The sequence below is a fragment of the Helianthus annuus genome, chromosome 1, assembly GCF_002127325.2.
Source record: "Helianthus annuus cultivar XRQ/B chromosome 1, HanXRQr2.0-SUNRISE, whole genome shotgun sequence".
Lineage (NCBI taxonomy): Eukaryota > Viridiplantae > Streptophyta > Magnoliopsida > Asterales > Asteraceae > Helianthus > Helianthus annuus.
In genome coordinates, this window is record NC_035433.2 from 124660039 (window position 1) to 124674521 (window position 14483).

Genomic DNA, 14483 nt, shown 5'->3' on the forward strand with positions numbered 1-14483 from the left:
AGTTTAACTTTCTATTGGTAACTAAACCTTTGTATTTTATATAGTAGGAAATGAAAATAGTTATGCTCTTGATGAGGATGACAATGAAATCTTTTAAACGATCATGAACTTGATACGTTCAACACTCTAATGCCATAAACCCATTGCAGGCTTTTATTTAATAAAACTTTAATGAAAATTTGATTTTTAATTATAGAATCATGCAGTTTTAGATTATTTTTAGAATTAAAGTTGTATTTTTATGGAATTATAAGGTTAACTAGCCAACCCGATTAAACCACTCGATACAATCCGATACAACCAGTTGAACCGTTTATAAGCCTAACCCGGTACAATGTAAAAATCGGTTTTTAAAACATTACACAAGAGTCACAATGGTAGGACCATTGATTTTATCCGTATCCAATTTCACATGTACCCGATTAACAGGACCTGAATACCTGAAAACCAATTGTTATTTGGGTCACGTATCGGTTAGACTTGTAAAAATAAAAACCTGAATAACTCAAACCGATTAACCCGAAACCCAATTAACCCAAACTACATCAGTTCATTTTTTTGGCATGTGATGCTGGTGATGTAAGGGTGTTGGGGTGGAGTCATTGTTTGGGTAGCCTGAGTGGTTTGATGATGTGTTTTTTTTTTTTTTTTTTTTTTTTTTTTTTTTTTTTTTTTTTTCTACAAACATTTTAAAATAACTGTTTTAACTATATTTAATTAAACATATAAAGGTGAGAGGGGTGGTCACCTTATACCTTAAGGGGAGTGTGGACTCCTACCACACCCAATCAAAACATTCCATGTCAAGTTCTCTCTTCACATCCCATTTTATGTTTAATCACAAAGGGTGATTCATTCAAATAATTTTTCGTTAAAAATAAAAAAAAAACAAAAGAAAAAATTGTGATTGGTTGAAAGAGAGTGACGCCCACCATTACCTCCTCTCTCTCCTCTTCCCGCATGCGGTAACAAGTTACCGAATTTTGAGTTCACCGCATGGACTTGGAGTGTTGGCAGCGGATCAAACTTGCGGCAACTCCACTCACTGCTTCACTCCACCCATGCACCCCGCCCACCCTAAGGGGGTAGGGGCCCCCATCACTTATCACTCACTCATCACTCACAATATCCAATCAAGTTCCGCCATGTCATCATACATTATTCCATCACTAATGATTGATTTTAGTGGAAATGCCCATCACTCACCACACCCAACAATTTCCCTCACAACCGAACAATTTCCCTCGACTTCTACACTTCTTCACGCATGAAATATACAACGCGTTTACAAAACCACGCATCAAACTTGGCACCGGCGGCGGTGTTTCATTGCCTTCCACGCGTGGCCAAACGGCGGTGCTCCATCCCCCCTAATAGATCAACATCTTATTGGGTGGTTCTTTCCATTTTATGGTAAAATAACAAATATGCCTTCCTATGCAATACACACACAAAAACTTAACAAAAGCAGTATTAACTAAATTAAGGGTTATTGTTTTCATAAAATAGTAAAACATGGTGGTAAGTCTTTGTCAACAACAACATTAAAACACAAACACTTGTGAAGTGCAATATTTCTTAATGGTACAACGTAAAAACAACTCACTCATTCATGTTAGAAACTTAGAATAAAAAGTAAACAATTAATGGGAGGCAAGGTGAAGGGCGAATACGGGTGGTTCCGGTTCGTTTTGGATGGGAGGCGAGATTTTACCGATTATTTCACTGTCGTGCCTTCGGGCGGGTGGGGGTCGGGTTTCCGCGCATCTGGGAGAGCCAAGGGGCTGGCAGCGGTCGAGTAGTCGACCTTAGCCACAACGCCCGGTGTCACAGTGGTTGACACGTCGTTCCTTGCCGTTCAAAAAAATAATAATAATTAAACAATTAATTGTTACAACGCTGGTTACAATTAGAAAACCCGAAGATGCCCCTGTCTTCTAAAAATGACTGAAGTTGTAACTAGTGGGAAACTAGGGCGTTGTGTTTTCGTTATACCATTAAATAAACTAACTAAAAGTAACCAAAGTATTATTTACTTTTTATGCTTGTTTGTTAATAAAGTAAGATCATATCGTAACATGGACAGCCTAATGACATAGACACCATGATATGAAGTGCTAACAACTAAAGAAAAGATAATCCTCCTCATCACATTAATTAAATTAAAATTAAAATAACATAATAAAGTGGAATAACGCAAGGTTTGAAAGATTGGAATTCGACCGGTTAAACCGAGTTATTGATGAACAAAAAAGTTTCTGGATTCGTCACTGTATAGTTACAAAATCAGAAATGCAACACATGGACATTATACTCAACAACCGCATTTCCTGTTTTATTATCAAAACTATGTGTACTTGCTTTGACATACCCTCTAGTAAACCGGAAAACCCCACTCCCTCCGATCACCGGCATCTCCCGCACCTTCTCGAACACCGCATTCCGCCCCAAAACCGTCAACGTACTCCCGTTATACTTCCCGGTGGTAAATGCAAAGTTCATTGCCATAATCAGCCCGACTTCCTCCTGCGATGCCAGCCCGTAAAACCCTTGTGCTCTTCCCAATAACTTTGACCCTGCTTCGGGTTTTTCGGTCAACGGATCATCGATCATGTTGACTTGGCCAAACGCGGTGGCTGCTGTTTTGTTGTTTGCTGATGGTGGTATGATTTTCATGGCTGTCGGGTTGGGACCGCTAAGGATATCGTGCCAGTAGAACCGGAAGTGGCTAAGTTTTTCGGTTCGGGTCTTCATCGGGTTTCGTTTTACGGATTTTAGAAAGGCGGGACCCTCTCCGGTTACCAGAAAAGTTTGAGTGAACACCATGAGGAGTGTGAGAAGTAGGCAGGGGAAATATTTGGTCATTGTATCGTTTTGATGTGTTCATGGGGCATTGGGGCAACTAATTTATAATGTAGGATGTATCAACTATTTTCACTAGGTTTATTGTTTACTATACTTTATGTGTTTTTAATTTGTTATATATATTTTTTTATTGATTAGCTGGTACTTGTTTTTCTTAACGTAAAGAGTAATGATAATAATAATAATCATGAAAATAGACACTTCATCAATGAAGTGACCGAAATAAAGAATGACCCACAAATGTGTTCATATTCATCGACCAATAACATCACATATGACATTCTTAGCAATCTGCCCTTTAATCAAACTAAATGAATAAGAACTGAGGTTAACAAGTAAGGTATGTTTGTGTTTGTTTATTTAATTTTAACCGGACATGAATATATAATTGAATGAACATTTTTGTTAATGTTCGTCCATTAAAAAATGACATAATTTTTGTTAATGTGGCGGGGGCATAAGACCGTGCCAAGTAGCACAAAGACCCTGAGCGTTGCGAGGGTAAGATATGACGACTCGTATCAAAAGGCACTTTAGGATCATCAACGAAACCACTTACATTACCTTCGTTAATACTTTGGCATACAATGCAAAACTATTGGTTGTTACAAGTATAACATTTTATTTGCCATTTTGCTTTGAATTTGAAATCCCCTTTTGACATTAATAAAAGTAATGGCTTTCTTGATTTTGATTGAACATTTTATTTGCCATTTTGCTTTGAATTTGAAATCCCCGTTTGACTGTAAAGATTAACCATTTCCATGTGAACTACAATTACTTAGACTCGTTAATTTTGTATTTCAATCATCATTTACATGATGTTTACATGGTTTTGTTTTCTTAGAATCACACGACACTTACATAATTAACAAATTTAATAATGACTATTAAAACATATTCAACCATCTCTTTTGTCTATATTCAATATTTATGTTCTAACTTCATATATATTTATCATAAATTCTAATTAGCAACTACAAGTTTATATTCATCATAAATTGTAATTAGCAATCACAAGTTTGATTCCGTAGATTTTAAACTAACTTCTTCAATTATTCTCTTTTTTTCACATGCATGTATGATGGTATATATTGATGTTAACATGCTACCAATGAAGCCATGCTTTCAGTTTAAAGCACACTTCTACTGTACTGCTATTATTACCGCTCCCTATGTTAAAAAAGAATGGAAATGTGTTTAATTTTGATTGAGAAGTTAGCGATTCACCATTTTAAACTATGTTATTATTATGACATATGGAATACTTTAATGTGGTACTTGACATCATGAACACTTAAAACCAAAGACCAAACGTTAAGAAACCAAGTACCAAATGCAAGTTTTCATAAAAATTCTAAGACTGACCAATGTCCAGAGGAATTTAGCTCTCTAGTAGGTTTCAAATAAAAACCAAACCCACTTCACACCCTGTAATCTAAGCGGCAGTAACCATTACCTATGGGCTAATAATTTAATTACTCCAATAACTTATAATATTCAAACATAAAAAACGAAATACACAGTATTTCTTATTTTTTTTGAATATCCTGATAAAATTTTTATTAAAAATAGAATTCTTTAAAAAAACATCTAACTTATAATAAAAAACTCCAAATAATGCTACATGGCATTCTCTCCTTCAACATCATATATTTTATTTGTAATTATTTAATAAATTTCTTTCAATATAAATATTAAGAACTAATATATAGATATCATTTATTTTTATCCTTATCGTTATTTAAGATTAATAAATAACTTCAATTTTGTAATTTAGACCCTTTGTTTTTTTACTTTTAACCCAAAGTTTTTCATCTTTTGTAATTTAACCCCAACTCTTTTTTATTTTCAATTTTGGTCTACCATACTTATCATATTTCCCAAGTTTTTCGTTTCGTTCTAAATTTTGTGAGTTAATGCACCGCAACGTGCGTATGGGGTTCAACATTTTTTTCGTACATTTTTCCCGTTTGACTGGCCCGTTGCAGCAAATCTATTTTTCTCCATTTAACAAGTTTGACTAACGCGCGGGTCATGGATTGACTTGGTTATTTTTTTATGTTTTACGTTTCGGTTTTGTTCTCTGCAACGAGCGTTCGTGACTCAAAGATTTTACGTCTTCTTTTCGCTCGTCGTTATTTTTTTCGTTTTTATTTAGTTTGTTTTTTCGAGCTTTTCCGGTGTTAGTGGTCGCTGACAGTGGTATAGCATTGGTACTACTTGACACAATTTTACAACAACCGCTGCAACGCAGAGGCTTAATACTAGTATATATATATAGGGTAAGGATAGTGTAAAAAGGGCCTAAAGTGTGAGAAGTGTATTATAACACTATATATAATACTATATAACACCATATAAACACCGTATAACAATATGTAACACCATATAATACCATATAACACTATGTAACACTATATATCATTATATAACAAATATAACACTATACATCTATCATAGACATGCTATCAGACAACCTATAGTGTTATATTTGTTATATAATGATATATAATGTTACATAGTGTTATATGGTATTATATGGTGTTACATACTGTTATACGGTGTTTATATGGTGTTATATAGTATTATATATAGTGTTATAATACAGTTCTCACACTTTGAGCACTTTTTACAGGATCCTCTACATATATATATATATATATATATATATATAGGGTTATATAAGGTGAGGTTCTAGAGTGAACACTAGTGTATTTGCGAACTAAGTGAACAAATCCTGGCCATTGATCTACACACTGTATGGCTAGAATCTTATCATCAAATTGTAAAATACACTAGTGTATTTCAACATCAAATACTGGACATTGATCTACACATGTGTATGACCAGGATTAGTTCACTCAGTTCGCAAGCTACACTAGTGTTCACTTTTGAACCTAATCATATATATATATATATATTATAATTGAGATGTGTTATGAATGTGTGTTGGGTTCTTTAGGTGGAAAAAAAAAGATTAGTTTTTAACAAAAGGTTAGGTGTGAATTTTTTTTATGACCTTTTTTACGTTTTTCCTCTCAATGACAGTGTAACTATTATTGTATTATATTTTTTTCGATTCATAATTCTTTTACATCACTTATCATCATTTTAAAATTCACTTTATTATTCACTTCAAAGATTTCTTTTTTCCCTTCTCTATTGGTTGTACATCCGTAGTTAAAAGGTTGGTTTAATTTGTTTTTTAAAATGTGATTTCATTGGTTTTATATTGTAGGCATATTTTATTGTATTCGGATTTATCTTAGCCAAAGAAGAACTTGTTTGCAAGAATGGAGAAGATCTCAGAGCCTCAGATGTGGCGAGCCGCAACTATCGTGGTGCTAAGGGTTTTGAATCGACCCGTAGATACTTTATTTGTTTTTCTAATGAACCCATTTCAACCGTTTGACTTAAATTACTTTAGCCAAACCCACCAATAGTATTTTTATGAATAACCCAAAATGACCCATATCAAAGACTTTTGGTCAGAACTGCCCCCCCCCCCCCCCCCCAGTTTCGATACCCGTTTAAACGACTGGGAGTTAAATAATATAACAGTTTATGTCATATGAAATTGACATATTGTTTAATGTCACACCATGAAAAAGATTAAATGTGTAATGACCTAGCAAACATTTGTAACCATATGTGTACTATACCAAAAGTATATCCGTGCAAGTTACTCTTATTTTTTTGTAAATGTTTGTTGAGATTGTTACTTTTTTATGTCGGTGACTTTCTAGAAATCAATAAGTTTAAAGTCAAGATTTTTGATTTCATTAAACAAAATTCCAAACTACAAAGTGGTACCAACTTCAAAGTAAGACCTTATGAGTCATCAAATGACACCATGATTAGAAAGTGCATCCCACTATAACTCAAAACAAGAAAACACACAACTTAAGACTCATCACATTCAAACCACAAAACACAAAAGTGCAATGATTGACTAACTAGCCTTCTAAAAAAAACCATACAACATGTTTAATTAGTAGTGCAAAACATGAACATTATACTCAACAACCGCGTCCCCCGTCTTGAGATCAAAACTATGTGTACTTGCTTGAACATACCCTCTAGCAAACCGAAAAAGCCCACTTCCTCCAATCACCGGCATCTCTCTCACCTTCTCGAAAACCGGATTCCGCCCCAATATTGTTAACGTACTCCCGTTATACTTCCCAGTGCAAAACACAAAATTCATTGCCATCAACAACCCGACTTCCTCTTGTGATGCCACACCATAAAACCCTTGTGCTCGGCCCAATAACTTCGACCCGGCTTCGGGCTTTTCCGTCAATGTGTCATCGATCATGTTAACCATACCGAACCCAGTGGGTGATGTTTTGTTGTTTGTTGGTGGTTGAATAATGTTTACTACTGTTGAGTTGGGACCGCTTACCTTATCGTGCCAGTAGAACCGGAAGTGGCTTAGTTTTTCGGTTCGTGGCTTCATCGGGTTGAGTTTTACGGATTGTAGAAAGGCGGGATCGTCTCCGGCTGCCGGAGAAGTGTGTGAGAACACGATGAGGAGTGGGAAGAGGACGTAGAGGAAAGTTCCGGTCATTTTGGAATATTTGGTTTTAAGGTTGTGACAAGAAATGTGTGTTAAGGGGTGCCTAATTTATAAGGCAGGCTCCACCCCACTATTTGTATAACAAATCCATTAAAATGATTAAAGTTTGTCAACTAAAGCATTATGCCTGACAAACTAAAGTTTCCATTCACCAAATGTCATGCGTTTGAATAAGTCTTCTTGTCGTTTGTACACTTCGATTTTCATTATATTTTTTTTTGGTTTCGAAATCAACAGTTTGTTATTTAAATATGCTTAATTTCTTTGTTATTTTGATTTAAATATGCTTAATTTCTTTGTTATTTTGAATAAAAGAAAGTTTTTTATTAGGTCATAATTCTTAGGACAATGTATAATGATTCATCGTTTAAAAAAATATGGTATGTATGATTTTTTAAAAACGACTTGTATTTACACACGGGGTTTACATCTAGTTATACAATAGTAGAGCAATCAAACTAAAAAATATATGAAATTATTAAATTATACCTACCCATTAATTAGCACTATAATAGAATAAGCTTTGGTGATATAATGTTTGAAAAATAATTTCTTAATTTAGGGTGAACGGTGTGGGAGGTAAACTCCATCGGCAAATGTGTTTATCGATCGGTAACACCGTCATCGATGGAGGTTACTGATTGGTGAGGTTATGTATGCGGTGAAGGTTTATCGATGAGGGGAAGACATTTTTGACCGTTGGGAGATGAGGAGTAACGGCTATATAGCCGTTTAAATTTATTAAAAAAAATTTAATTTTCATATTTAAGCAAACCATTCAACCTATTTTTTTTACACACTTCTTCACCATCCCCATTTCAACTCTTGTCAAACAATTATAATAGAAGGCTCAAACAAAGGAAGAAAAAAATATTTAGGGTCCGGTTCAAAGGCGAGGGCGCAAAATAAACGTGGTGGTTCGGGTGGTTCAAGTGCGTTGTTTCATCCCCAACTTGGCTTTGCTACACAAACCCAACATTCATTTTTTTTAACCAAACCATGCAACCGAATTTCGGTTATGATACCCAACCCCACCAAAATTTTCCGCCCCAAAACTATTATCCGCACGGTCCGACGTTGGTTGGACCCGATGTTTATGATTATCCCCTCGACGCCCAAAACTCTTTTGACCCGTTTGGTTTTCCAAGCCCACCCTCACAATCACCTAGAGATATAGAAGATGACTCCGAAGAAAAATTTGTGCCCGATACTCAAGAGCAAGATAATGATGAGGACGAAGATGTTGCCATACAAGACAATCTTGTGAACCAAAATGAAGCCGCAAACGATCCGAAAGGAAAGAAGACTAAAGCGAAACTTGAAAATTGGACGCTTAAACAAGAAGAGGCTTTGGCAAAGGCTTGGGTTCATTGCACTTTAAACAAAAGAAAAGGCAATCAACAAAGGTCTGAAGGTTTTTTGAACCAAGTTCTTTAGCACTTCAATCGAACTGTTGGAGGAAGCAACCGAAACCACCATCAAGTTCGATCGAAATGGATGCCCATGCAAACAAAGTTGAACACATTCAACGGTTTTTATCATCAAGAGGTAAACTATATTATTTTTATACGGTTTATTTTTTACTTAAGTATGTGGATAATTTTTATACGGTATATTATTTTATACAGTTTATTATTTTAGGATCGTTTACGTCCTAGCGGGAGCGACGATATTTTTGTAATGAAGCAAGCGCTTAAGGATTACAAAAAGAAAGAAAAACATGACTTTCCTCATGTTGAGGTGTGGGAGGTCGTTAGAACAAATCAAAAATGGTCGCCGGTACCGTTGTTGGGTGAAGATAGCTCCGGCTCGAGTCAAAAAAGAAAGTCGTCGGATTCGGGAAATTATCAAGCGGATACACCGAGTGCCGAAGTCACGGAGCGGTCTTCCCGACATGAACGTGGATCCCTCGCCAAGAAGACAAAAGAGAAAGGAGAAAAAGGACAAAGGACCATCTTCAACAAACGAAGATCCAAGAGATATAACCGGTAAATTCGAAGAATACAAGGCCATGAAGAAAGAATTGATGGTTATTAAAAGGTTACGAGAGGAAAATACATGTCGTTGGCGGAAGAGCAACGCGAGGTGATGCGAGCAATTGTGTTCGACAAGGACTTGGAGACGTTTAACCGGCCTCATGAAAATGTTCACCCTTCGATGTTGGAAATCACACTCACAAGAAAACGCGAGATCGCAAAAAAAATATGATTGGCCTTGCAATTTTTAGTTTTTTAGTTGTTGCGTTGTTTTATTATGTTTTTTTAAAGTTAGATTTTAATGTAATGGTTTTTTTATTTATAAGTCTGATGTTTTATTTGTTTTATCTTAATACATAATTTAAAAAAATAAAAATAATAGTTTACCTAATCCAAGATAGGTAAATCACCGTCAACGTTTTTGAGCATTAGTTAAACAAAATAGGTAAATTGGCGTGTCACTTTTGATTGGGTGAATGAGGAGTTAACCTATTCCAAATAGTTAACCACTCCCCTCACCCTTGTAATAAGCTTTGGTGATATAATGTTCGAAAAATAATTTCCTTATTTATGAATGAAATGACAGGTGCACGGGGTTTAGGGTTGTCACACTAACTTGGTTTGATATAGTGATGTACGATTCTTAATTCTCATTATTGTAAGAGAGTAAGAGACTCTTTTTATAAATTTATGATTCAAAAGTATAACCAAGGGCACCTCCAACGTGATCATTCGGAAAATTCCCCACGCTACGTTGCCACCAATTTCGGACAACCCACCATTGTAGGTGGTGTTTGTTAGCTGTATGCTTTTGAATATCTGAATGTTCGGATGGCTCAAACACGATTTGGGAGGACCACACCTCTCTCTTACACGTAATATATATCGGAAGTAAACTGATGTAACCACTTATGTAACGTTTGAAATTGTTTAGCATCGTGGATGCTCTAATAGCTTTAAGCAATGTCGATAATGCTTTCCGAAGCCGACAAACTTCAACTGGCCGATAAGCAATTTTTGGGGGAGGAGTCGTGTAAACCTCTTGATGAAAAATATCATTTAGAAAGGCATTTTTGACATTAATTTGACACGTTTTTATGTATTTTTATAATAATATTTCTTTCGTTTGCAGCTTAATATTTTATATATTAAATGCTTAGTTTTTAAAAGAGAAAAATGCAATTTGCGTCCCTGTGGTATGTCCCAAATATCAACCTGAGCCCCTAAATTAAATTTTTAGTTTTTTGAGCCCCTGACTTTATAAATTCATAACAGTATGAGTCCTTCCGTCAGTATTCCATCAGTTTGACTGTTTGACAATTGTGAAAAGTCCTTTATACCCTTAACCCTTAATATCTACACTTAATATCATATATGAATGATCAGATCAGTTTCATCACACTTCTCATTCTCAACAAGAACAGATCATCATCATCGATTATCATCATCATCATCTTCATCTTCAGAACAGATCATCATCATCATCATCATCTTCATGAGCTTCATCTTCATCTTCATCATCTTCAACTTCATCAGTTAGGGCTAAAAAGTCTCTTTCTTCATCTTCATCATCTTCATCAGCTTCATCTTCATCTTCATCATCTTCAACTTCATCGACTGAACAGTTAGGGCTAAAAAGTCTCTTTCTTCATCTTCATCATCTTATCAGCTTCATCTTCATCTTCATCATCTTCAACTTCATCGACTGAACAGTTAGGGCTAAAAAGTCTCTTTCTTTTTTAGGGGCAGAACTGTGAAGATGAAGAAGATATTGGTTTCTTGGATGGTAGATGGAGAACAAAAGTCGGATGATCCGATCCGAGTCGTTGGAGGATCCAGAGATGAAATAGGCAATGGATGTTGGAGATTGGTTGGTGTTTTTGTTGGTGGTGGTGATGGTTAAGATGATGGTGATGGTTAAGATGGTGTACACAGTGGTGGTTGTGGTGGTGGTGGATGATGATGGTGGTGAGTTTTGCATTGTAAATCAATGAATATCAGATAAAGATTGAATCTTTTTGATGGGTTTGCTTCAAGATTGATTTTTTTTTGATGGGTTTGGTTCAAGATTGAATTTTTTTGGTGGGTTTGCTTCAAGATTGAATTTTTTTTCTGATGGGTTTGTTCAAGGTTGATTTTTTTCTGTAGTGACAATGTTTGGTTCAAGTTGCAACTGTAGCTTCCACAGCTCTTCCATTCATCCTGAAGCCAAAACCCTCTCACCTTCCTCTCTGTTCACAAGCCCCTAAATCCACAACTCTTTTGTTCTCAACTTACAAACAAAACAAAGATGAACATCTGTTAGGTTAGGTCTCAAATTGAAGCTCCTTAAACTTTGTTTCAGATATATCTGTTGCAGAGCTAAAAGAGAACCACAAAGCTGGAACTGGAACTCTCAATTCTCTCAAACAACGGTTAAGAGATAGAAGGATTCAGCTTAGCTTCTTGATACAGATGGTATCTTCAATCTTAACCATCACCACCATCCTTAATTATGAATATATTCAATGTTGGTGCTGTGAATTTTTCCTTAATTATATTCATATAGTTCATCGCCAACCACTGCTGCCCAGCATCTACATTAGGGATTAATAAAATTATTTGGGGTTTTTAGAAGGGAAGAGATGACAAAAGACGGTCTTACCCCTGGCTCAAACAGTCAAACTGACGGCAGTGTGACAGAAGGACTCAAAGTGTTAAGAATTTATAAAGTCAGGGGCTAAAAAAACCAAAAATTTAATTTAGGGGCTCAGGTTGATGTTTGGGAGATACCACAGGGACGCAAATTGCATTTTCCTCTTTTTAAAATGTAACGAGTTGACGTTACCCGTGCGTTGCGACGGGATATTTGTTATTAAAGTCATTTATATACTATTATTTTGCAACATATTGTTGCATTAGTAGTTGTACTCATTGCTTAAAGTTTAGTATTATTAATTTGCATCGTTGCATTATATTATATAATATTAATATTAATATTAATTTGAAATTTGAAAAATGTTGGTATATAGTGGTTTGTACATGATGCTTAATAAGTTTTTTATGCATAGTTGTGTTGTACATGATGCTTAGTGATGTTGTACCCCATGTTTTTGGGTTTTTTTTTAATTCATGTTTCACTTTAAACCCAAAACTACTTAATTTTGTAATTTTAACCCAAAAGTTTTTAGTTTTTCCAACTAAAGCTCATAACCCTTTTACTTTCAACTTTGATCCCTATGTTTTTCATATTTTGCAAAATTTTTCGTTTTACGTTTAGATATAAATTTTGCGACTTAACATGGCACAACGTGTGTGTGTGGTTCAACGATTTTACGTTTTGTTATACCCTTCATTCTAAATTTTGCGAGTTAACATGGGGCAACGTACGTGTGTGGTTCAGTGCGTTTACGTCGTCTATTTTTTTCGTTTAATAAGTTCGTCACAACGTGCGGGTCCTAAATCGAGTTGGTTATTATTTTCTATTTTTATATGTTGGTCTAATTTTCCACGTTAAGACGCCGCAACTTCAATGTTGGTGGCCGTTGGCTATAGGGTGGCATTGGTGCTATTTTTCACGGTTTTACACCCACGCCGCAACGCGGGGAGCTTAATACGATAGGTTATTTATATGGATACAAGTCATATAACGTAGTAATTATGATACCATGAATTGTATTGGGATTATTTGGTGAATTACTTGTTTGTATAAGATAGTAATACAGACTTAACCGATAAAAACATCTTTAACACATTGTAAATGTGAATCTGATCAACAACATGTCAATTTCGTTGGCCGCAATGCAACGCGCGCGGGTTAATATTCTAGTTAGTATCAATATATAAGATGCAAAACTTGGTTAGTTTAGTAATAAGTTATTATAATGTGTACTATTTCGTTATAAAATTTGCTATATTAAGAAAAACTTTTAAATTTGGTTTATATGAAGTATTGTTTCCTTACTATTAATCAAATAACCAATAATATTAACAAATAATCATTAATGTGTTGTGTTTTGACGCGACACCCCTCTCTTAAGTCATGTCACAACGAATGTGACCGTTTAAGGCCTCATGGTATGTTACACGTTTCTGGGCGTTTTGTTCCGAAAGGCGGTGGTGGAAATTGTGGCAGAGGTTGTTACTCATGAATAAATAAAAATAAATAAATATTTTTTAAAATATTAATACCACACGTCAATCTCCAAAAACAAACAACTAAGACTATCACGTACCAGTTAGTAACTCCCATTTCGCAAAGGTTCGGGCTAACCTGTGTGTCTCATCATCTAATCTAGCTTACATCCCTACACTCAAGTCCACATGTTCGGTTTAATAAAGTGTTTACAGCAAAGTTAATTAGCTTGTTTGGAAACTATTTAATTAAAATGAGTTAATTTTGTACAAAAATAATAGTTTAAAATTTAAAAATTGTTTAAATATTTTCCCTGATTTACATTTAATCATATTGCTAAAACAATAAATACAAAATAACCCTAATTGTTCGAATATTCAAATACACGATTAAATTTTGCATACATAAAGAATAAAAAGCTAGTAAAAATCAAATGATTTATTATGTTGAGAGGAAGCGATGATGAGAAAAGCAATATCACTAAGAAAAGCAAAAATTAAATAAGGGAAATGATAAATAGATTCAAAACAAGAATTAATATACCAAATTATTCAACTTGATAATGATTAACTACATTAATACATTATTTTATTTCAAAGTCAAAAGTAATAATTATATCTTAATTACTTTTGACTAGTAAGGTCCAATAAAATTCATTTTTTTACGTTTTGCTCTTTAGTTAATATCATCTTTTCAACTTTCAAATGGTGAGGGGAGGGCCGTGGTCCGATGTTATCTACCGGAAAAACAGAAGGGGAGAAAATAAGGTACTGCCAGTCACAACATTTTTCGTGACAAACCTTCCAGGTGGGGTTACGAAATCTCTGCTCTGGAAAGCTTTCCAGCCACATGGGAGGGTAAAGGATGCTTATGTAGCTAAGAAAAGAGATGATAGAGGTAATTTTTTTGGGTTTGTTAGGTATGAAGGGGTGACGGATGTGGATAT

At 34.9% G+C, this 14483-nt stretch overlaps 2 protein-coding genes across 2 annotated transcripts; both read right to left on the reverse strand.

Moving 5' to 3' along the window:
- Window positions 1-2192: 2192 nt before the first annotated feature.
- On the reverse strand, window positions 2193-2894 carry LOC110876790 (dirigent protein 22). Its single transcript, XM_022124952.2, has one exon. The coding sequence runs from the start codon at window positions 2863-2865 to the stop codon at window positions 2287-2289; it is 579 nt and encodes a 192-aa protein (XP_021980644.1). The 5' UTR covers window positions 2866-2894; the 3' UTR covers window positions 2193-2286.
- Window positions 2895-6623: 3729 nt separating this feature from the next.
- Window positions 6624-7530, reverse strand: LOC110876796 (dirigent protein 22). Its single transcript, XM_022124961.2, has one exon. It carries the CDS (start codon window positions 7436-7438, stop codon window positions 6860-6862), a length of 579 nt encoding a protein of 192 aa, XP_021980653.1. The 5' UTR covers window positions 7439-7530; the 3' UTR covers window positions 6624-6859.
- Between the last annotated feature and the right edge of the window lie 6953 nt (window positions 7531-14483).

Excerpts from the sequence above, each read along its gene's own strand:
- LOC110876790 (XM_022124952.2), bottom strand. The coding sequence starts at position 2,865 with ATGACCAAATATTTCCCCTGCCTACTTCTCACACTCCTCATGGTGTTC.
- LOC110876796 (XM_022124961.2), bottom strand. The coding sequence starts at position 7,438 with ATGACCGGAACTTTCCTCTACGTCCTCTTCCCACTCCTCATCGTGTTC.